The sequence below is a fragment of the Solanum stenotomum genome, chromosome 7 (genome assembly GCF_019186545.1).
Source record: "Solanum stenotomum isolate F172 chromosome 7, ASM1918654v1, whole genome shotgun sequence".
Classification (NCBI taxonomy): Eukaryota; Viridiplantae; Streptophyta; class Magnoliopsida; order Solanales; family Solanaceae; genus Solanum; species Solanum stenotomum.
In genome coordinates this window covers 55,186,130-55,208,682 of record NC_064288.1, presented here as the reverse complement: position 1 = coordinate 55,208,682, position 22,553 = coordinate 55,186,130, and the positions used below count along the sequence as shown (strand labels likewise).

Sequence of the window (22,553 nt, the reverse complement as noted above, 5' to 3'; positions counted from 1 at the left end):
TATAGGTCCAAAATCGAAATGCTTAATTAATTAAAACGCCAAAAGTGCTTTCAATAGCCACTTAGAGAGGTGTTACCCAATTTTAGAAAGAAAAATAAAACAAGATAGATATAAAATTCAAATTTCTAACCTCACTAAGAGGTGCACCCAATCATTGTTACATTACATGATACTTCGAGTGTGGTTCACACATCTATATTTAACGAAAAATTATAAATATAACACTATTATATATGATTTCAGGAGGGGAGCATGAGTTCACGTGAACCCGGTGACCCCTCCTGCATACGCCTCTGAGTCCCACGAGGGTCTGGGTGGCTCGGATCGGAGTCATGATTGAACATGACTCTTACTTGGTGAAGTTAGTTAAAAAATAAAGTTGTGTCTTTGCTATTAGCTATAAATTTTAGCATGATGGTAAGCGTTTGACCCTAACAAGTGATATCAAAGCCAAGATTATGATTTCGATTCCCAAGAAGCAAGTGTTGGGGGGGACTCTTCACATAAATTTAATTATTAAAGGAAATATTAAAGACTAGTCACTCGAAAGGCCAAAAATAACAAAAATTTAATTGTTGTAGGAAAAGCTTAAAACTAGTCACTCGAAAGGCCAAAAATTAAAAGGGCAAATTACATGATTAAGCAACATATATTAGTTAATTACTCATTATAACTAGAGTTTTAGTTAATTACCACTCGTGACCAACATTTAGTGATAATTACGTAGGCTGAAGTTTTGAGTTTGTATAATTCAGATTTTGTATAATATAATTTGTATAACTTTTGTATAATGTAATTTTGTATAACATAATTTGTATAACTATATAAAGTTCAGATATTTGTGTTTGTTAAATTCGTTATTTCGAGTTTATACAAAAACAATTCAATTATACAAACCTGCGAATGATACAAATGAGACAGGTTAAACTATAGCTACAACTCATAAATATGCCAAGTATAGCTATGGAGCATAATTAAGTTTATTGTATTGGCTATTTGCGAAAATACTCCAAATGGTCAAAAGTGCAACTTTTACGTGGCATTGGGCCGATGTAGGACTGTCAATGAGTCCAATACCCAATTTATGGGCCCAAACCGATTCTTATTTTTTTCTCTCAGCCCTAAATTTCAAATTTCACCCGTCTTCTTCGGCAAGTCGACACCGCACTCGCCGGAATCTCTCACGGCGGCGATCTCTTTCTCCGGAGGATTTAAATTCGTAAGTCTCTTCATTTATATATTCCATTCACGAATTTCCTTCCGTTAGTGTTCATGAGCTATAAACCCTACTTTTTTTTTATTTGGTGAAATGTGACTTTTGAATTGGATCTATATACTGCTTGAAAATCCTCAGGTTCAATTTTTCTTAGCTCTGTGTGAATAATTACGTAGCTGTGCTTCGGCTACCTATAGAAATGATAATTTGAAATCAAAGGAAAACATCATAAGTTTGGCCTATTCAACTGTTAGCGCGACTCTTTTTTTTTTTAATTGAAAAACTCTTCCTCTTTTGTCTGCTGTGCTTTTGGTTCTTCGTTTAATCTTTGCTTCTTGCTGGAATTTTTTTCTTTTTTCTTCTGCATCTTCGGTATTCGAAACTGAATTTGGGGTTTTTTTGGTTATTTTTTGGGCCTAAAGCCACTGCTTTGAGCTGCCCTTGGGTGTTAGCAGTTAGTACATTATCTGGAATTAATTGTATTCGTCTTTGCAGTCTGCTGCAAGAACAGCAAATGATAGTTCTGTGTTTCCTTTGATAGATGAACAACTAGTTTTCCTAGTAAAAATGATGTAAAAAAGTTCAATTTGAAATGCATTCTTTATTGTCACTTTAGTTTCAGTCTTGTTCATTCTTTGCCGTAGTTGTTATCTGTATGTCACATTTGCCTTTTTTCTGTTATTATTGAAGGTGAAAACTGGCCTGTTATCCATCTTTAGTGTGTTGCGTTGCGTTTATAATACACTGATGATTGTGTCAATCTAAAGTCATATATTCTCCCTGATTTTAGTTATATCACTGTAAAGCTTCATTTCAACTTGTAAATTTTAGGAACTTTTATTAGTGTCCGTTCATAAACTAAACCAATGAAAGTTTTAGTTTCTGAGCAATTAATGTGTTTGTGTCTATTGATGAATAGGGTGATTGGACTGTTTTTTTCGTTTGTATTATATCAGCTGAACGTCGAATTTTCTTTTCAAGGCAGGAGTGTAAAGCACAAGCTTTACCAAGTGGTTGAAGTGGAAATTATCTGAGTTCTTCTGCATTAGCACAACACGCGTATGAAATTCTGATCAAGCTAGCATCATTTGCAATTCATTGCTTGGAAAGTGATATCTTAAGCATGAAGCTCATAGCACGGTTAAGACCCATCCAAACATGTACAGCTCTTCGTGAAATTATAGGGCCTCTGCAGTCTCGTTCATTTCAACCTGATTTTGTTCCCAGAGATCCCAATGCCAAGCCCATAAGGTACAAATATCCTGCTGCATATGATCCATATGGCCCTAGACCCCCACCATCAGACAAGATAGTTCAGCTTGCTGAACGTATTGCTGCTTTAGCCCCAGAAGAACGTAGGCAAATTGGTCCTTTACTCAGGGAGATACTAAGGCACCCTAATTTGAAACAAATTTCAGTAGAAGGCATGGATTTGGGTGCAATGGGAGGAGCAGGTGGTGGAACGACAAAGGCTGAGGAGAAGAAGGTTGAGAAAACAGCATTTGACGTCAAGTTGGAGAAATTTGATGCAGCTGCAAAAATCAAGGTGATCAAAGAGGTTAGATCCTTCACGAGTCTAGGTCTAAAGGAAGCCAAGGAACTGGTCGAAAAGGCTCCTGCTATACTTAAGCAAGGAGTAACCAAAGAAGAGGCTAATGAAATCATAGAAAAGATCAAAGCTGTTGGAGGAGTCGCGGTTATGGAGTAATAACCTCTGTTGGATTTAGCAGTTTCCCTTATCCTGCCAAAATTAACATAATTTCTCTTTGTTGGATTTCGTTTCTTGGTTTAGGACAATCGCGTTTTGTTTAGTAGGTTCTGTGGAATTATCTGGCTTTTTACAGCTTTAAACCCATTACACCATATAGGCATGGTGATCACAAGATTTTGTATCTGATCTTGCTGCTAGACTATTAAGAATTTGAAATAATCCCGTGGAATTAGTCCAGGTGCACGTGAGCTTGCCCCAACAGTCCAATACTAGAATCTGTCTTACAATGGTTTTTGCTTGATTTTATCAAATCAGACTTACTTATTAGTCACTTTGTATATCACCTTACAGTCAAAAAAGGAAAGAAGTTACTTATTATGTTATCTTCTTTCTCATATCTATCTCTTGTAGGTGATTGAATTTTTCATGGATAGTAAATTGGGTGAATGAAGAGTTGCTGGTTACATAAGTTACTAACAACTAATGACCGCTTTCTTCCACAATTGATGAGAGTAAAGAGACACAAATGTAATGTTCGCCAATAGACATAGCATGATACATAATGTGTGACATATGATATATTTTTATTAATATTAAAATATCGCACTATTATTATATCATTCATATCACATGGCTCTTTAACATAAAATATGTACATTATGGGCTAAATGTCAGTATCAACTAGCAGAAGCTTTATTTTTAAACTTAGAACTGATCTTCAAAAATGAGCAATTTAATTATAATAATTAGGTTAATTAGTAAACAAATGCAACAAGATTAGACAACAAATCTTCGTGATTCCATTAATAACTCAACACACATGTGCGAAAATTGACGAGAAAAGACTTATTTATGCCATGTCGATCAAAATAGTAGAAGAAAAGTATAATCGGAAAACATTCTGCTAGCCCAAGATCGTTAACTAAGATCAGAAGATTCAACTAAAGAAGAAGAAACTAGAAAGGAGAAGGAAGAGTTTGGAAGACTTAGCTATGTACAAGTTCATTCCGTGTTTATAATTAACATGGATGGTTCTAGATACAACGAGATCTAAACTATTTATAATTTTCTACAAATATTTGATTCTCTAGAACATCTACAAGAAAATTCACTATCTTCACTCTGGATATTTCAACGAGATGTTTATCCTAGATACTATACTAGACTATATATTATAAAAAATTCAACTTTAACTTTTTCACATGTTATCCGTTAAAAGTTTGGCTCATTTATGTCATTTCTGTATGAGATATGAACATACATGCACCCATAAAAAAAAAAACAAAAAAAATTAATGTATGTGAATATTTTAAACATTCTATATTAGCCTAAACTTAATTAAATAAAAATCAAGCTGTCCAGGTATTTGCATTGAAGCTTCATGATAGGACAAAACTACAGACTGAAATTATTATTATTTCATTCATATCACATGGAATGTTATCAACTAGCAGAAGCATTATTTTTAAACTCAGTCCCAATCTTCAAACATTAGCACATATATATACACTTAGGTGATGTGCAAATTAATTTGTATATATGTGTATCTTTAACTTTTTACAAGGTAGTTTTAACTTAAAATCTGAGATTTAGACAAAAGCATAAGAAAAATGGGAGTGATGAAGATCAACACAAATGAAGCAGAGTATGAAAGACTGGCTGAACTACAAGCCTTTGATAAGACGAAAGCCGGTGTTAAGGGACTAGTCGATGCAGGTATAACCAAAGTACCAAGAATGTTTGTACAACCATCAAAGATTGAAGATTAAAGAAGTCACAACAATAAGTTCATTAAGTTTCCAATAATTGATCTTGATGGCATCATGGAAGATCCGATTAAACGAAAGAACATAGTCCAAGAAGTTGGCCATGCATCCGAGAGTTGGGGTTTCTTTCAATTGATCAATCATGGGATTCCTAGTCATGTTATGGATGCAATGAAAGACGGTGTTACCAGGTTCTTTGAGCAAGATACTGAGGTGAAGAAGCAGTGGTATACGCGAGACTTGACAAAAGAGTTCACATTTAACAGTAATTTTGATCTGTTTAAAGCACCAGTAACCAACTGGAGGGACACTTTTCGTGCCACTATAGCTCCTATACCTCCAAAGCCCGAACAACTCCCTTCTGTCTGCAGGTATTATGGTCAAACAAACAACATCGTTATAGAGAGATTTGAATATTGTATTGTATTTTAATTTGCTTATTGTGCATTTGTGATAGGGATATTCTCCTCGAGTACACGAACCAAGTGATGACATTAGGTGACACTCTATTGGAACTAGTGTCCGAGGCTATTGGCCTCGAACCAAACCACCTCAAGGATATGGGTTGTGCAGAGGGGCTTCTTGCTTTAGGCCAATATTATCCAGCATGTCCACAACCTGAACTAACTCTAGGCACCAGTAAGCATGCTGACAACGACTTCCTCACCGTGCTTCTCCAAGACAACATAGGCGGTCTCCAAGTCCTACATCAGAACCATTGGGTAGATGTTCCCCCTACTCCCAGAGCGCTCGTGGTCAATATAGGAGATCTTCTACAGGCAAATAATGTTACATTTAGCATATCTGTATCAGAAACATAATTATCTTATAACTTGTGATAGTTTTGACTCGGATCATTTTCAGCTTATAACGAATGACAAGTTCAAAAGTGTTGATCATAGAGTACTGGCAAATAAAGTTGGTCCAAGGATATCGTTGGCATGCTTCTTCATGACGAATTGTGTGACAACACATAGGCTGTATGGACCTATAAAGGAGCTGATATCGGAACAGAATCCTCCAAAGTACAGGGAAACGACGATTAAGGAGTTCACAACTTATTTCAATAACAAAGGGCTGGATGGCACTTCAGCTCTGTTGCATTTTAGACTTTAGACTAAATTGTTCAGCAATTATCATTGCGAATGTAACAGGTAAGGTATGTGTTGGAATAGTTGTGGAAATGAGAGATATTGAATCAAATAAGGTTGTTTGTTCAACTATTTATGTCAAATTATGTATGTTTATTATGTACCCATCAATAAATTCTACAAGTAATTTTCATGATTATGCTTAGAAGCACTTGAATTATTTGATTGAATTAGATAAACTCAATAAGATGTACAATTCATACAAGTTGATAACAGTATGAAGAAAGGAGCAGAATCACCCAAAACTACTTATAATAGTAAGAAACAAATTAAACTAAGACAAAAAAAAATTATTCATATATGAAATACGACAAACAAATCCTAACTAGACATAATTAAATAAAAACCAAAAATAACAAATCCTAAATAATTAGATTACTGGTTTAGGCTAAATACTTGAACAAATTTGGGTTCTCTTGGTCTCTTTCCAAGTAATCTCTAGTGATGAGATCTTCCATTTGTTTTTTGATTGCTTTTAAGTCAGGCTTAAACATTGGGCTCAAATGCTCAACACACTCTGCTACTAATTGTTGATGAGGAAGAACTTTCCGACTCTTCATAATACGCACAATACAAGCATCAATTGCATAACGTCTATCTTTGCCTACATCCTCGACCACCTTTTTCCTTTCATCCACAGGAGGTAATGGGACCCTAATCCGCCTCATCCTATCAGTGAACTTGGAGTTGAATTCAAAATGATCAGATGACGAAACAGTTGTATTGCTAGGCTCCTTAATCAGAATTTTATACTTGGCACATGAAAGAGATTGAAGCAATCTGATCAAGTCATCATCAGCCAAATTTAACTGACTTTTGATTTCTGAGTAACTCAATCTATCTGACGAATTAAACAATAACAGAACAGCAGCCTGATACGTTCCCAGAATCAATTCAATTGTTTTTGAATCAAACTTCCCATTGACGTTACACGTACCCAATGAATAAATCCATGTCAATTTCCTGTGTTTCGTTTTTGTCTGATAGAATTCGTTGAAGACTTGTACACACTTAGCCATCTCCACAGGGAGACTCAAATCACAAGATTTATAACTAGGCCAGAAGCCACTTGTAAGAACTGTGACAGAGAAATCAATTCCAGGACTCGAGTTGTTGCTGAGATATTCTTGAAAATTGTTCTGATTTTCCTTAGCCAAAGTCAAGTCTGTCAGCATTCCCTCCATTTTTGATGTAAACTGTCCACCACACTGTTGCTTTAGCTTTGTTAAGATTAGCCTTTCGTGGTCATCATTCGCACTTTTATCAAAGAGTAATCGACGAGAAAGCTTCTTCCTGCAGAACTCCGCGAAAAGGTCTTTGTCATTAATGTATGCGAGAAGCTTTACCACCTTCTCCAACGTCTCCTCAATAGCATCATCACTGAGTTTTTCACTTCCACCTTTTTTAAGAATATTATCACAATAAGAAGCAAGGAGCTCTGCACTTGAACAACCAGATACAATCTTGTTACAAAACACCTCAAATGCCTCCTTGAGGGCCTTATGAAACAGAGAGTTATTAGCAAAACAGTTTGTTACATAAGCCATATACTTATTGTAAAGCTCAATCAACTTTCTAACAAAGAATGGAGTTTCAGACTTGCTATTTGTCGTATCTTCAGCCTGTTGCACTAAGACCATGCCTTCAGCAACAACGTGCTGCTTAAACATAATTGAAACAGGTTTCAATCCCTTGTCGATTCTGTGGAATAGCCTATACATTCGAGATAAATCCTCTACCTTATCATCTCTAAGCAATACTCGACATCCAGAATGCTCCTTCTCAAGTAACTCATTCGTATATACAACCAACAATTCGTTTTGCACTTTCTCTAAAAGTTTTGTCTCACTAACAACATGGAGATAATGAGACACTCTATCTTTCTCTTTTTTCAAGCAGTCCTCTGCCTTCAACATATAATCAGGACACGAATCTTCCACAATCCAACTTGAAGCTTTTCGAGAATAATAAGCTGCAGTATGTTTAAGCATTGCATCTTCAAAATCATTCTCGTAATACTCCATATTCCCCATTCCAATTCCAACGAATATATCAAGCACATTCTTCAATAAACCTCTGTCAATCTGCTCACCTTCGCGTTCTTGTTCAATCAACACAATAACTGCATCTCTAGCTTTATCCTTCAACTCCTCATAAACCAGATCACGAAAGCACATCAGACCAACTTCAGCAAGTCCAGGTAGAGATCTTCGACCAATAAAATATCGTTCCAGATAATTGAAGAAGCGTGAGAGCCACCTAATCATAGTTTTGTGATTCGCCCATCTTTTCACAATCTCCCTCAATATGAACTCATCGTGCCTCTCTCGTAAAGAGGGCAGAACTGTATAATTGATATAGTCTACAATTGATTGCCTGTACTTATCATACGAGTGTTGTGCGTAATCATTATTATTTGGCGGCGGCATATTCTGTGTGCACATGTTAAATATAGTTGTATAGAGCATCATATACTCTTTAGAGTCGAAAGAAAGCTCTTCTCCTTCTAAAATTTTCTTCAATTTAGTGATTCCCTTTTGCATAAAATTCCATCCTTCCTCAAACTCAATAATCTTCACCTCGCTCATTGCCATCTTAGAACCACGTATTTTACGTCCGACCACCGGAGAAAAGGATCGATCACCAGAGAGCTGAATCAAAATCGCCGGAGTTTTATTTATAAACTCAAAAGTTGTTGAATGTGACTTCAACTTCTCTCTATTCTGTATATAGAAAATATTGAGCAATACCCCTATTTATAATAGTAAAAAACCAAATTAAACTACGATTAGAAAATCTATTTGTATATGAACTAGGACAAATAGACATAATTAAATAAATACTTAAAATAACAAATTCTAAATAAATTAGGATTTCTATCCCAACGCATCTAGTACCCTCCTTCGAAATATTATTAGCTGTATTTGTCCCTTTAATATTGTTATTATTTAAAAGGTGATGAATTAAGAAAATACAAAAGTCGATCAAAATAGATATTAATCAAGATAAAACTAAAGAGCTGAGTTTACACTTTCTTTAATTTGTCAACCTTTCTTTCTTTCTTATACTCTTATATTTTTTTGACGTATGACATCTCTCAAAATCACACGTAGTTGATATTTTTCTATCTATTCAAATATTGATGGATAGTTTTACTTGATATATTTGTAATTTTTCATCTATTAAAACATAATGAATAAAGTTACTCTCTACATGTATGAGGTATCACAAAAATTAATTAAAATTTACTAAATTAGTTCATTGACTCGTGAATATCTCGTGAAATTAGTGGAGATGTATATACATAACCTAACTCATACCCTATAGTTATTGAGTAAATCACAAGTAAAAAGTAGAACACAAATTCTTGCAAACTATTACCATGCGCATCCATCAACAATGGTACTAATACACATTTATGCCTGGCGTTAAAATTGTTTCACTCATCTCCCAGGTACCTTCACTCATCGAGATTCTGCCCACATGACGACCGAAATTGAACTAGCAAAACAGAGTCAACCGATAAACAAAATACCAAAACACTCTGTTGATTCAGTGATGAGAGTATTAGTTATTCGAAGGGGTTCAATAATACCTTACAAGAATTCAAGGCATGAAGGGACTTTCAGAACAATAATATTAGTTGACGAAGAGGTAACAACATTCAACCTTTTTATACTATTGCTCATGTTTGCCGTACTTATACAGCCCCCTCCCTTTGATTACTAATATGGCACAAAGATTCAAGCAACACTATTTAATAAGCATATTGAAACATGGAAGGACTCCTTGAAGCCAGATAAGAGTTACTACATTGCTAAAGGTCGCTTAAATCGCGTCAACCCTAACTACTCTTCCGTGCATAAAGAAGTTGAATTTGCCTTTACAGACAACACGATCATAGAGGAGACTAGCCATGAAGTTTCAACACTCAAGTTCTCTGATGGCTTTGTATCATTGGACCATGCTGATAAATTACCTAATGGTGCTATTCTAGGTAACTAACCACACCAATATGATGTTATATTCATGCTCCCTTACGTTATCCATGTCACTAATTTACATGAAGTGTTTCAGACTTGATTTGCATTTTAGTTTCAGTGAATCCCCTCATTCAAAATGAAAAAAGCAAGAGGCGGGAAATAGTTGTTACAAATGAACTGTAAGTTTTGATCATGCATAATCGACTCTCTATATAGATATATGGTGATGTATTCACTTTTCTCTTCTAACAAATATCCAGCATGGAGCATACAACTGTTACTCTATGGGGAGACTTTGCTGAAAATGACGGCTCATTCCTGTAAAAGCTGAAAGACGATAAACCTATACTTGTCTTATGTGACGTTAGAGTCTCCATCTATAAAGGTATCCGACAGACTATTGTACATATTTATCGCTAAAGAACTTAGTGTAGTTGTTTCAAAACTTTAACATCCTCTTCTCACATTAGGGACTTTTGGGATCTCTACTATTCCCGTGAGCAGCATCTTGATCAATCCAATGTTCCAGAAAGCAATGGACCTTCGAGCCTGGTACCTTACATTATTCACAAATATGTTCACCACTATTACCTTAATCCAAGTGTTAGAACTAATGTTTAAACTAGACTTTAGCATTGTATCCATGTTAAATTCCTATGCACTGAACACACCTCCCTCTAAATGGGTGACACAATTACCTAACCTCATCGTTAATGCAGGCGTGAAATCATAAAGGCCGAGAACAAAGATATTATAGTAACTCCAAGTAGGTTAATGAGGAGAGCCATACAAGTACCCTTGCCACATATTCTCGATGGGTTGTTGGCAGATTCACAAGTACATACTAATCGATACTTCAACTCTCCAAAACTATTATTTGTTTCTATGTTCAAAATGTAATCATACGTATGTTATATTGGCATTTTGCAGGATTCTATGTACAAATTCAAAGCAAAAATTATAGACGTCATCAATATAGATGAAGCATGGTATTCGTCTTGCAAAAAATGCCACAAGAAAGTGAAATTTATAGACGAGACAGCAACTTGTACCAATTGCAACATTGAAAACGTAGAATATGAAATGAGGTTAGACTTGGTTATAACTCCATTCAACATTTACAAATTAAAAAACACATTAACTTTATAGATAAAATTGCTCATCTTTTTGTAGATACTGTGGGGTCCAGCCCCATTATTCAATTATTGTGTTTTTCAACATTTACTGCACCATTGACAAATATTGCTTTTCAACAATTGCTTCATGCAATTGTCAATGGTTGGCAGCAAATGTTGAGAAACATTTCGGTGGGTGTTGAAATTTGTTACAAATTTCTTCTATAAAAGGAGCTTATGAGCTCATTTGTAATACACCAATTCACAGAGAGAGTAAAATATTTAGAGAGTTGTGAGGTTTCCATAGACTATATAAGAAAATAGTCTGTGAAGAAAAATAGAGTGTGAGTGATATTTTAGTAAGGTAGAAATCAAAAGAGTGTTATTCCTTTTGAGTGTGTAGTAGTCACTTTGAGTATTGTATTCGTGACTACACAGTGTAAAATTCCTTACTATAGTGATATCAGTTGCTCCTCTTGGCCCGTGGTTTTTCCCTTATTTAGAAGGGTTTCCACGTAAAATTCTTGGTGTCATTATTTTCCCATTTTATTTCCATTACTTTTACCATATATATTTTTGTGCTTGTCCGTTTTTTCCCAACAGATACTGCTTACGTCTTGAAGTGTGTGGTGGAGAACAACGTGCTTGAGTTATACTTTTTGAAGCAACTAAATCTTTACTAGGCTGCACCGTGCAAGAGTACATACAATCAACCTCAGTAAAGGTATGACATAAAAAAAAATATTGCCGATTGAATGTATTAAATATTTACATAGTCTAATGTGTACCTTACTGGCAACATTTCCAACTAACATATCCAATTGATTACCTCTTATGTGGAAGGAAGAATGTAAGAACTATTGCAAATTGGTGTCGACTAAAGATAAGGAATACAACTTCCTTGTCCGAATTGATATGAATGAACCAAACCCCCCAAGGAATTTAATTGCTCAAGAAATATATCCATTGGAAGATGAAGCACCAACTATCGTGGAAGATGAAGAAAAATTAGCCCCGCTGCACAGGAAGAGGACCAAGAAAATCAAAGATGAACACCCCAAATCAAACAGAAGAAACCAAAAGCCAGAAAAAAATAGATGTGTCCATATGATGTAACTAAACAATGTCTGTATCTTATTACCTAATTATGTGTACTTTCATATTTGAAATGTAAATAGCATTTCTCATCTCTCTTTTACATACATCAACGGTAGCTACTTACAAACTATTGTTGAGGGAATTATATACCAAACTTACACCGCTCGCACATCATACATGCTACATCTCCAATGCAGACGTTAACAAAACTACACACAACAAATCTGCTCAAACATATTGATCACGACAGATCGAAAAGTATCAGAATGCATAGTTATATTTGAAACATAGCTTCAGTACATAAACTTATCCCCTATGACAGTGAAAAACAAATTAAATTATGAGCATATATTAAAAGTTTTTGAGGACAAGTGTTTCTCCATATTCCGGATGTAATGCCCAATAGATAAGTCTCAAAATAGCCATTGTCAAGTTCAACTTAGTCAAATATAAGCTACATCGAAAAGTATCGGAATGCATCGTTATATTTTAAACATAGCTTGGTACATAAAGTTATCCCCTATGAAAATGAAAAATAAATTGAATTATGAGCATTTTAGGAGGACAACTGTTTCTCGATATTTTGAATGTATCACCCACTAGATAAGTCTCAAAATAGCCATTGTCAAGTTCAACTTAGTCGACTATAAGGTACATCCCGTCATCAAGAACAAAAGAATACATATAATTGTGCACAATCAAAAGGTATTACATATAAACATTTGTAATAGTCTAGGTTAGAATTATTTTTTATTCTTAAAATCATTAGTAAGAGATTAAAAATATATTAATTTGATCAGAATTTTAGTTGTCTTATATTTAGTGATATAAAAGCTACAAATGGGTGATTTTATTGACAAAAAATATCTGAAGTTAAGTGACCTTACGATATATTAACTCTCATTTTACTTACTAAGAAGCAGTTGCAGTTTGAATATATTATAAATACAAATAGTATATCACATTCTATGCTTCCAGAAAAGGCCCACAGCCTGTAAGTTTACCCTCACCACTACACGTACAGAACCCCTAAAAAAATATAATGTAACAAATTAATACAACGCATCACTGACAAACAACGCTTCTCTCAACCATTGCAACTGCCTGATTCACTTGTGTCCTATACCAAAACCTGTTTCCTCAACCGTTCCAACTTCTTCGCCAAACTAATGAAGTAGCAGATGAATTTTATGAATTATTTGTGGCAGACTCGAAAGAAGCCAAGTTATTCAGGAAAAATATAAGAGTCCAATACATCTATGTTTTGCAATGACGATAAATAAAGCACAAGGTCATACAATACTGAATGTTGGATTGTACCTACCACAACATGTTTTCTCACATGGACAACTTTACGTGGCACTATCCAGAGGAATATCTATGGCGACAACTAAAGTATTGGTCATAAATGAAGAACCAGATGTGCACACATGGACATACACAAGGAATATTGTTTACAAGAAAGTATTGGGTGAGATTTGATTACTACAAAGATATGAAGCTAATGAAACTTCAATTGGATGTATTCGTACGACACCATACAGCTGCCGAAGAAGACATTAATGTCCTGTATATTAATGAATTTTTATAGACAATACAGTACAATGCCTACAGACTATTTAAATGGAATTGTCATTAATTTCACGCTAGAAAATAATGAATACAGACTATTTAGGATTATGAGTATTACAGGTGAAGACCTCTAAAAAAGGGGTGACAATGAAGAAAGCCAAAAAACAAACTAAACACGGGAGTGGTTGGAACAAGTAAAATGTCAGCTCCTTCCCACTTTCGACAGGGTAGTCCCGCATTTCAATACGTGTAGCAAACTCAAGACGAGGCGACCACGTGCAACGCACGTGCAGTAAATCTAGTCTAGTTACTTTAAAAGCATCAACTCCTAACCTTAATGTTAAAATACTAAAATACCCCTATCCCACATTACAGCCTCCGCGCTATATACATACACCCAATCGGAAACGCCACCAAATCAACCTGCTAACTTTCAACATCCCTCTTCGCCCTCTATACACAACCATTGGCAAGCGACACCACTTCTGCCACCTCCTCAACGAAACAACACCTCCGTCCAGCAATAACAAGCAGTCGCACTCTACCACTTTCCCCTATTTCTATGTCTGCCACTGAGATTCTTTCCCCCCATCAAACACACCACAATTACAGTTTAAACACTGGCACTCAGAAAAAACTCAAACACATTGTCAACGCATCTGCTCTGCCTTTCAAACAGAACAACTTATCATCTGCTGTGCGATTTCATTAACACATTGTAAGTTCTTCCCTTCTGAATGACATTCCGTTATTTTTGGTAAAAAATATAGTCTCAATAAGGCAATATGAAACACATTCATATGGAATCCGTCACTTTGTTCCATCCCCTGGCAGCAACAACAACAGTCACATACCTACAGGGGCAATTTTATTTTTTTATTCAACTGGTTACTTACACTTTCTTGGCCATTCAGAAATAACATTGTTGCACTCATGTCCTCAGGTACCTGTAGTCATCAAAATTCAACCAACATGGTGACTGACTCGGAACTAGTAAAACAGTCTGTACCGATAAACAAGATACCAAAAAACTCTATTGATTCTGTGATTAGAGTCTTGGTTATTCGAAGAGGTTCAATAACACCTTATAAGAATTCAAGGAATGAAGGAACTTACAGAACAATCATATTAGTTGACGAAGAGGTAACGACATTGCCACTTTTACTTCCGTTATCGCACTGTTACTATTTGTTCTACTTATGCCATACCTGCTTAATAATAGGGCACAAAGATTCAAACAACGCTATTTAATAAGCATATCGAAACATGGAAGGACTTTTTGAAGCCAAATAAGAGTTACTACATTGCTAAAGGACGCTATGATCGTGTCAACCCCAACTACTCTTCTGTGCATAAAGAAGTTGAATTGGCCTTTACAGACAACACTGTCATAAAGGAGACCGACCATGAGGTTTCAACACAGAAATTTTCTGATGGTTTTTTATCATTAGACGCTGCTGATAACTTACCTAATGGTTCTATTCTAGGTAACTAAACAAACGTCAAAGTTGTTATTTTCATGCTCCATTACGTAAGTTCTATCGCTAATTTACACGAGCAATTTTCAGACTTGATTTGCGTCTTAGTTTCGGTGAATCCCATCATTCAAAATGCAACTTCGAAGAGACGAGAAATAGTTGTTACAAATGAGTTGTAAGTTTTGCTGATTCATAATCAAACATCTATATAAATATATGCCGGTGCCCTGATTTTTTAATTCTAACTGATACTGTAGGATAGAGCCTACAACTATAACTCTTTGGGGCGATTTTGCTGAAAATGACGGTGCATTCCTTGAAAAGCTTAAAGACGATAAGCCTATACTCGGCTTATGTGACGTTAGAGTTTCAATCTATAAAGGTATCCAAGCGTCTAATGTAGCCGCTCAACGACTATAAACTGACTACCGCTCCTGTTTGTAAACATTTACATTTCTTTCTCATACTAGGCCGATTTGGGATCTCTACAATTCCTGTGAGCAACGTCTTAATCAATCCAATTTTCCAAAAAGCAATAGACCTTCGAGCCTGGTACGTTACCTTATTCACAAATGTGTTCAGCACAGTTACTTTTACCCTACTGGCAAAACATATGCTCAAACTACACTTCACTATTGTAGCCAAATGAAATCAAACGTTGCTCTAAAACGACATAATCCCTCTATTATCATTGTTCTGCAGTTACATATACCCATATACCTGAAAAACATATGCACTGAACATACCTCACTCTTAATGGCTCGCACCACTAACTAACCTCATTGTATATACAGGCGCGAAATCATAGAGGCTGACAACAAAGATATTATAGTAGCACCAACTAAGGCAATGAGAAGAGCTATAGAAGTTCCGTTGGACCATATTCTCGATGGGTTGTTGGCTGAATCGCAGGTACATACTAATCGATAATCCACCCCTCTATAAATAAAATTCAGGTGCATTTTTAACATATATTCACAAATATGGTATATTGGTGCTTTGCAGGATTCTATGTACAAGTTCAAAGCAACGATTGTAGACATACTCAATAAAGATGAGCCATGGTATTTGTCGTGCAAAACATGCCGCAAGAAAGTCCAAGTTATAAAAGAGGCTGCAGGTTGTACTAATTGCAACATTGATAATGTAGAATATGCAATGAGGTTAGACTCTGTTAAAACTCCATTAAACATCTACTCCTTACAAAACACAAACTTTTCATATTAAATTTTAACCCCTATGTTAAAGATACTGCTTACGACTTGAAGTGTGTGGTGGAGAAAAACGTGCTCGAGTCGTACTTTTTGAAGCGGCTAATAATTTACTAGGCTGCAATGTGCAAGAGTACATACAAACAACCTCAATAAAGGTATGAAATTTATTGATAGAGTTCACTGAATTCACGTTTTAATTACATAATATCATGTGTACCTTACTGATAAACTTCAAACTAACATATTCAATTGTTTATATCTTATAAAGAAGGAAGAATGTCACTACTATCGCAAATTGGTGTTGAGTAAAGACAAACAATTCAACTTCCTTGTCAGAATTGATTTGACAGATGCAAACCCCCGTAGTAGCTTAATTGCCGAAGAAATACATCAACTAGAAGATGAAACACCAATTATCCTGGAAGAAGAAGTCAGATCAGTGAGGAAGTACAGGAAGAGGGCTAAGAAAACCACAAATGCAGCGGCCCAAATCAACCAAAAGAAACCCAAAGCCGCTAAAGATTAGACGTCTTTCTAAATTATGTAACTAAACAATGTGTTGCTTATACCGTATAACCAATGTCTGTATCTTATTATCTATTTATGTGTGAAATTCATATGTGTTATTTGTATATATAGCCTCTACTCCATATTACCTTCTTCCATAGACAACACTTTTCCAATGGCTACCACAGACTCCCCAAACAAACTATGGTTATCCACCTGAGGATGCTTACAAATCTATTATGGTTCATATGTACAACGATTATTTCCCAGGAAGATTGAATACTATTAAATTTGCATACCATTGCAGAAAAAAGTAACTTCATGCCAGTATACTTATAAATAAATAATACACACTGTTATATTTCCTTAATCTAAACATTTTGCAATATACTTTGAAATTTTTTATAGATTTAAGGATAAAGTAAAGTCGGAGTTTTTAATAATACATTCAAATTTGATCTATGAATTTAAAATTTAATTAATTAGCACAAATACCTATTCACTAAACATCACATTTATTATTAATCTTCATAATACCAAAGAAGCAGAAGTTGTTTGAATAATGTTTGGTGTCTTTTACGACATATCCTCACTTTACATTTAGATTAGGGTAACATTTCAACAACATTCTGTTTTTATATAAATCAAAACACTATCTATGAGACTATATGTATTTTTTCTACTAAAAAATAATTCAAATTAGTTATTTTTAAATTGAAAAATTATTACAATTGAAAATATATTTGACGCCCACATGTACGTTAATAGTGAATAATAGTAATAACTTCCTTATTAATGGTAGTAATAACTTATGATAAATATTTTATAATTTAATTTTATGTCTAATTTTAGTTCACCTTCGCTTACTTACTATATATAAAATTTAAAACTAAATTTGATTTCAAACTTCAACTCATCATTGCTTTAATGATTCTCATTTATTAAAAAAGTGACTATGATATTTAAAATGAATTTATTTCCTGATTTGTTAAATGTACTTATTTTATGTATATAAAAGCTTTTGGTGAGTGAATTTAATAATAAATAACGAAGTTTAATAATATTACCAACAAAATTACTAAAGATGCGTCACCTTATAGCTATTATCTCAAAGTTTATTTGGAAATAATCAATTAGAATAGTTAATAGTAAAATTAGTATATTATACAATCCTGCTTAACCAGATCATTAACGTTACTAGGACAGCCGACACGACCAACCAACGCATCGGCCAACAGTCGCGCCTACTCAAAATCATCGCAACTTTCCAGTAGCGTTGCGCCGCAGTCCAAAAGTTCCCTATTGAATCGATCCCACCACTTCGACAAGCCCATCTTCAAAACACTATGGCATTCCTCCATCTGACAATAAGAACTCGCTAAACTTTGCGCCTTCTGCAAGAAATTCATTATCCTCCAGTTATATTGTAGTCCTGACATTCCATTCTTCCATCTCTTAAAAATAACTATACATTGTCACTCAAAGACACATTCAGTTACACAAACTGTCAGCAGGATCTATTTGTTCAATCCCTAGTTATGCTGTCATATTAAATAAAAGCCGCAAGACTACAAACTTTACACAACAACATCATGCAGGGCGAATTACAAATTGTAAGTTTTCCTTTATTATCGTAACACATTCATATCAGATGCATTATCCTTCACTCTGAACTGCATCCAGTAATGATATATGAATTATACTACTCATAATAATGAAACTATACACAAACATGGTAGCAGAAAAATAGTGGCTTCATCTAAAGCATTTTACGTACAGACTATCCTGCTATATATAGATAATAGCATACGTACACAATTTAAAAGCACTCCCCCAATTCTGCTTTCACCTAATGTATTTTTACAGTCAACAAATTTCAAACAGGAAACCATTCTCTCAAAGGAAGAGCAATTAAAGATGGAAGTGCAACAGAATAAGCAGCCCAAAACAACAGGTTTGTTCTCGAAAATGTATCTTTAACATCAAAATCAATCTTACAAACCAACTAAATATACTGCAATTCTAACATCATATCATCACATCACATTTTCAACAGCGGTCAAGCGCAAAATACTCACGGATGTAGAAAGGGCCTTGCGACAAGTTCAAAAATTTGTGGCATCAACCAATCAAATACAAGATGAGCACGCTCATGAGCCACAAGTGAAGAAGCGGAAAAAATCAGTTAAACGTATAGCTATCTCAGAGGTGAATGATGACGGAGGTATATAAACTCAGATACTATACACTAACAACAACGTAACATTTAGTGATATCACCATAAATACAAATCATTCATTAATACTGTTTTGTTGGGCGATATAGCAGTAATAAATTGCAACTTGACAACAACATCAAGTCATAAACTGGAAGAAGAAATAGATTGCACCTACTGCAATGCTCTGAGGTTTCAATATGAACCCCCAACATTCTGTTGCGGAGGTGGCTGTATCAGTTTAGCACCTAATGAAGTGGCCGATGACTTTTATGAATTATTTGTGTCTGACTCAGAAGATGCTAAGTTATTCAGGAAAAATATACGCGCGTATAATAGCATCTTTGCTTTTACATCATTTGGAGTTAAGCTCGACAAGGAATTGGCATCTTCCAGGAAAGGAGTTTACAGTTTCAAGGCACAAGGACAAATATATCATGATCTACCATCATTAATCCCAAACAATGACAAACCACGGTACTTTCAACTATACTTCTATGATACTGATCATGAATTAGCCAATAGAATGTCGGTACTGGAAGATGCAAACTTATCAGAGGAGGTCATGATCAAAATAAGAAACATAATGGAGATGAATCCATATGCAAAATTCTTCTCACAGCTTAAAGAACATACAAGCTTTCAAAATTTGGAAATACGCATAGCGGCAAATGCATCATTAGACCAAAGGGTGTATAACAAACCATCAGTGGATCAGGTGGCAGCTATTTGGGTAGACGGTAACAATCCAATTATACCGTTCGAACGAGATATTGCAGTACATGAACACTCAGGTTATAAACATCGAGTCAAACATTATTATGGATGTTATGATCCGCTTCAAGATCCTCTAATACTTCCTAAAGGAGAAGGAGGTTGGCATCAAGGAATACAAAAGTGTCGCAAGCCAATCAAAAACAGTCAAAGAGCGGCGTTACCAAGTCACCAGATAGGTAGATCATCATTCACCAATGCCGCAGAGATGTTGGCCCATGAAGAACAAGGTAAGCACTTTCACATATAGCCAACAAAAATATATATCCACTTGCCTAGCATCTTACACCTTGTAAATAATAAAATTCAAATGCTATAAAGATAATATGGAAAAGTTACTTATTCCAAGTGACCAGAAAAAAAAAAAACTATATGATACTTTACTTTATGGAATAGAAAAAACACTGGCTTCCCTAAAAGTCAGCGTTACATTATCCAGTTATGTCCGTGAATTTCCCACTACCATTATTAGTAATCCATAACTTGTACTTTTAAATACATGTAGGTGTACGACGCGAAACAAAAGGTTCGATTTCCTGCAGGGAGTACTACTGCTATAAACTACAAGTCCGAACAAGTGACAAGTCCATATTGTTACTGTGCGGGAGATTGTTGCAGCAGTTTGTTGTGGACATATACATCAAAATAGAAACAACAAAACTTGAATATTATAGATTAGAGAAATCAAATTATCGAAGGGAGATACTCGAAGGTATTGTTGATAGTGTTACGGCAGGCGAGAGTAGAGGGGACAAGGTAGGACAAAGGGTATTACTGCCAGGATCGTTCATTGGAGGCCCCAGGGATATGCGACGATGCTATATGGATGCTATGGCGTTGGTTCAAAAGTTTAGAAGACCAGACCTATTCATCACCATGACATGTAACCCAGAATGGATTGAGATTCAACAAGCCTTGCTTCCAGGTCAATTACCTCAAGACAGGCCAAATTTGGTTACCAGAGTGTTTCGAGCAAAATTGCAAGACTTGAAAGACCAAATCTTCAAAAAAGAAATATTTGGAACGATTGCAGCACATGTTTTTGTGGTAGAATTTCAGAAGAGAGGCCTACCACATATTCACCTCCTTCTAATATTTAAAGAAGGTAATAAGATACGATCAGCAGACGAGTATGATAGATACATTTCAGCCGAAATCCTGGATAGTGACACACATCCAGAATTGAGTGCATTAGTTGTAAGACATATGATACATGGACCTTGCGGCGAAAAACGAAAGACAAGCCCGTGTATGAAGGATGGACAATGTAAATTTCACTACCCACGAGCATTCAACAACAAAACAATACAAGAAAAGGATGGATATCCAATTTACAAAAGAAGAAATGATGGGAAAACAAGTGAGGTCCGGGAAATGAAGATGAATAACCAATGGGTTGTACCATATAATCCATATTTGCTGATGAGATATAATTGTCACATTAATGTTGAGGTCTGCTCAGGAGTTAAAGCAATAAAGTATCTTTACAAATATATATATAAAGGGCACGACAATGTGCAGTACACATTGAATCAAACGATGGGGAAAAAGTCATTGATGAAATCAAAAGCTTCCAAGATGCACGTTGGGTGTCTCCACCAGAAGCAATGTGGCGAATCTATGAGTTTAACCTAAATGAAATGCAACCGGCAGTTATAAACCTACAGTTACATCTACCAGGCAAACAAACAGGTACTTTAAAAATTTTACTCATATATTATTGATAGCAACCATGACAACACAAAATAACCCGATTACTTTGTAATATACTTACAAAACGATATGTAGTGTGCTACTAGAAGAGGCAAAATCTACAAACTATTGTGGAATCGGATTTTGTACACAAAACTATGCTTACCGAGTATTTCAAGATATGCTCTATAGACGTTGAGGCTCGCAAATATCTCTACAGAGAATTTCCAGAGTATTATGTTTGGAACTACCAATCCAAAATATGGACAAAAAGAAAATCCCGCACCGTCATTGGTCGCATAAATATTGGTAAGACAATTACACGTACTTTCTATGTCGAGTAAATACAAAAAATTAACATTATAAGCATAGATGCTCAATATCGCAGCTAATCCACGAGAAGGAGAAAGGTACTACGAAAGGCTATTATTGAATCACGTTCAAGGGCCAACTTCATTTGAATACTTACTCACTGTTAATGGAAAGCATTGTGAAACTTTTAAGCAGGCAGCCAAAGAAAGAGGGTTATTAGAATCAGATAACAGCATTTCAGAATGTTTACGCGAGGCTGTCACCTTCAAGATGCCCTCCGCCCTTCGATGTTTGTTTGCAACAATCTTGGCTCGTTGCAACCCAACAGATGTCAGATGTCTCTGGGACACATATTATGGGGATATGTCCGAAGACTTTCAAAGGAGCCATTCAAGAACAACAGACGCACCAATCCAATGTACCTTGAAAAGTATTAACTATTACTTGGAGAGTATGGGGCAAAGTGTGGACAAATATGACATCCCTCAGATCAAACAACAACCACTTCAAACTGAACCACGTGAATGTAGAGAAATAATTGAAGAAATGTCTGTGAAAGTGCCAGCTGAAGATGTTGTTGCTCAATCAAAATTGAATCAAGAACAAGCGTAGGCTTACAATACAATTCTTGAAAGGGTCAACTCAGAAACACCGGGGTTGTTCTTTGTGGATGGGCCTGGGGGAACCGGGAAAACATTTTTATATCGCACGTTACTAGGAAAGGTTAGATCAGAAGGTATGATAGCATT

At 35.4% G+C, this 22,553-nt stretch overlaps 3 protein-coding genes and 1 pseudogene across 5 annotated transcripts; 3 read left to right on the top strand and 1 right to left on the bottom strand.

Annotated features, from left to right (window-relative positions):
- Window positions 1-1,094: 1,094 nt before the first annotated feature.
- LOC125871408 (uncharacterized) lies at window positions 1,095-3,159 on the top strand. Of its 3 annotated transcripts, none has more exons than XM_049551986.1 (2): window positions 1,095-1,219; window positions 2,198-3,159. In XM_049551986.1, the coding sequence occupies exon 2, from the start codon at window positions 2,340-2,342 to the stop codon at window positions 2,922-2,924; it is 585 nt and encodes a 194-aa protein (XP_049407943.1). In that variant the 5' UTR covers window positions 1,095-1,219; window positions 2,198-2,339; the 3' UTR covers window positions 2,925-3,159. The 3 variants fall into 3 exon arrangements, with proteins under 3 accessions (XP_049407943.1, XP_049407942.1, XP_049407944.1); XM_049551985.1 differs by having other exon boundaries at window positions 1,107-1,219; window positions 2,202-3,159; XM_049551987.1 differs by having other exon boundaries at window positions 1,154-1,219; window positions 2,136-3,159.
- A 1,343-nt stretch (window positions 3,160-4,502) lies between these two features.
- On the top strand, window positions 4,503-5,956 carry LOC125871403 (1-aminocyclopropane-1-carboxylate oxidase homolog 1-like; annotated as a pseudogene).
- Window positions 5,957-6,227: 271 nt separating this feature from the next.
- On the bottom strand, window positions 6,228-8,438 carry LOC125871396 (cullin-1-like). Its single transcript, XM_049551976.1, has one exon. It carries the CDS (start codon window positions 8,436-8,438, stop codon window positions 6,228-6,230), a length of 2,211 nt encoding a protein of 736 aa, XP_049407933.1.
- A 10,290-nt stretch (window positions 8,439-18,728) lies between these two features.
- On the top strand, window positions 18,729-22,416 carry LOC125870058 (uncharacterized). The gene is made up of 5 exons (XM_049550424.1): window positions 18,729-18,765; window positions 18,868-19,035; window positions 19,137-20,030; window positions 20,306-21,252; window positions 22,000-22,416. The coding sequence occupies exons 1-5, from the start codon at window positions 18,729-18,731 to the stop codon at window positions 22,414-22,416; spliced, it is 2,463 nt and encodes an 820-aa protein (XP_049406381.1).
- Window positions 22,417-22,553: the final 137 nt, after the last annotated feature.

Coding starts and splice junctions, on each gene's coding strand:
- LOC125870058 (XM_049550424.1), top strand. CDS start 18,729: ATGGAAGTGCAACAGAATAAGCAGCCCAAAACAACAG. Junction 19,036..19,136: donor AGAGGTGAATGATGACGGAG/GTATATAAACTC, acceptor TGGGCGATATAG/CAGTAATAAATTGCAACTTG. Junction 21,253..21,999: donor ATTGTCACATTAATGTTGAG/GTCTGCTCAGGA, acceptor ACTTTTAAGCAG/GCAGCCAAAGAAAGAGGGTT.
- LOC125871408 (XM_049551986.1), top strand. CDS start 2,340: ATGAAGCTCATAGCACGGTTAAGACCCATCCAAACATGTACAGCTCTT.
- LOC125871396 (XM_049551976.1), bottom strand. CDS start 8,438: ATGGCAATGAGCGAGGTGAAGATTATTGAGTTTGAGGAAGGATGGAAT.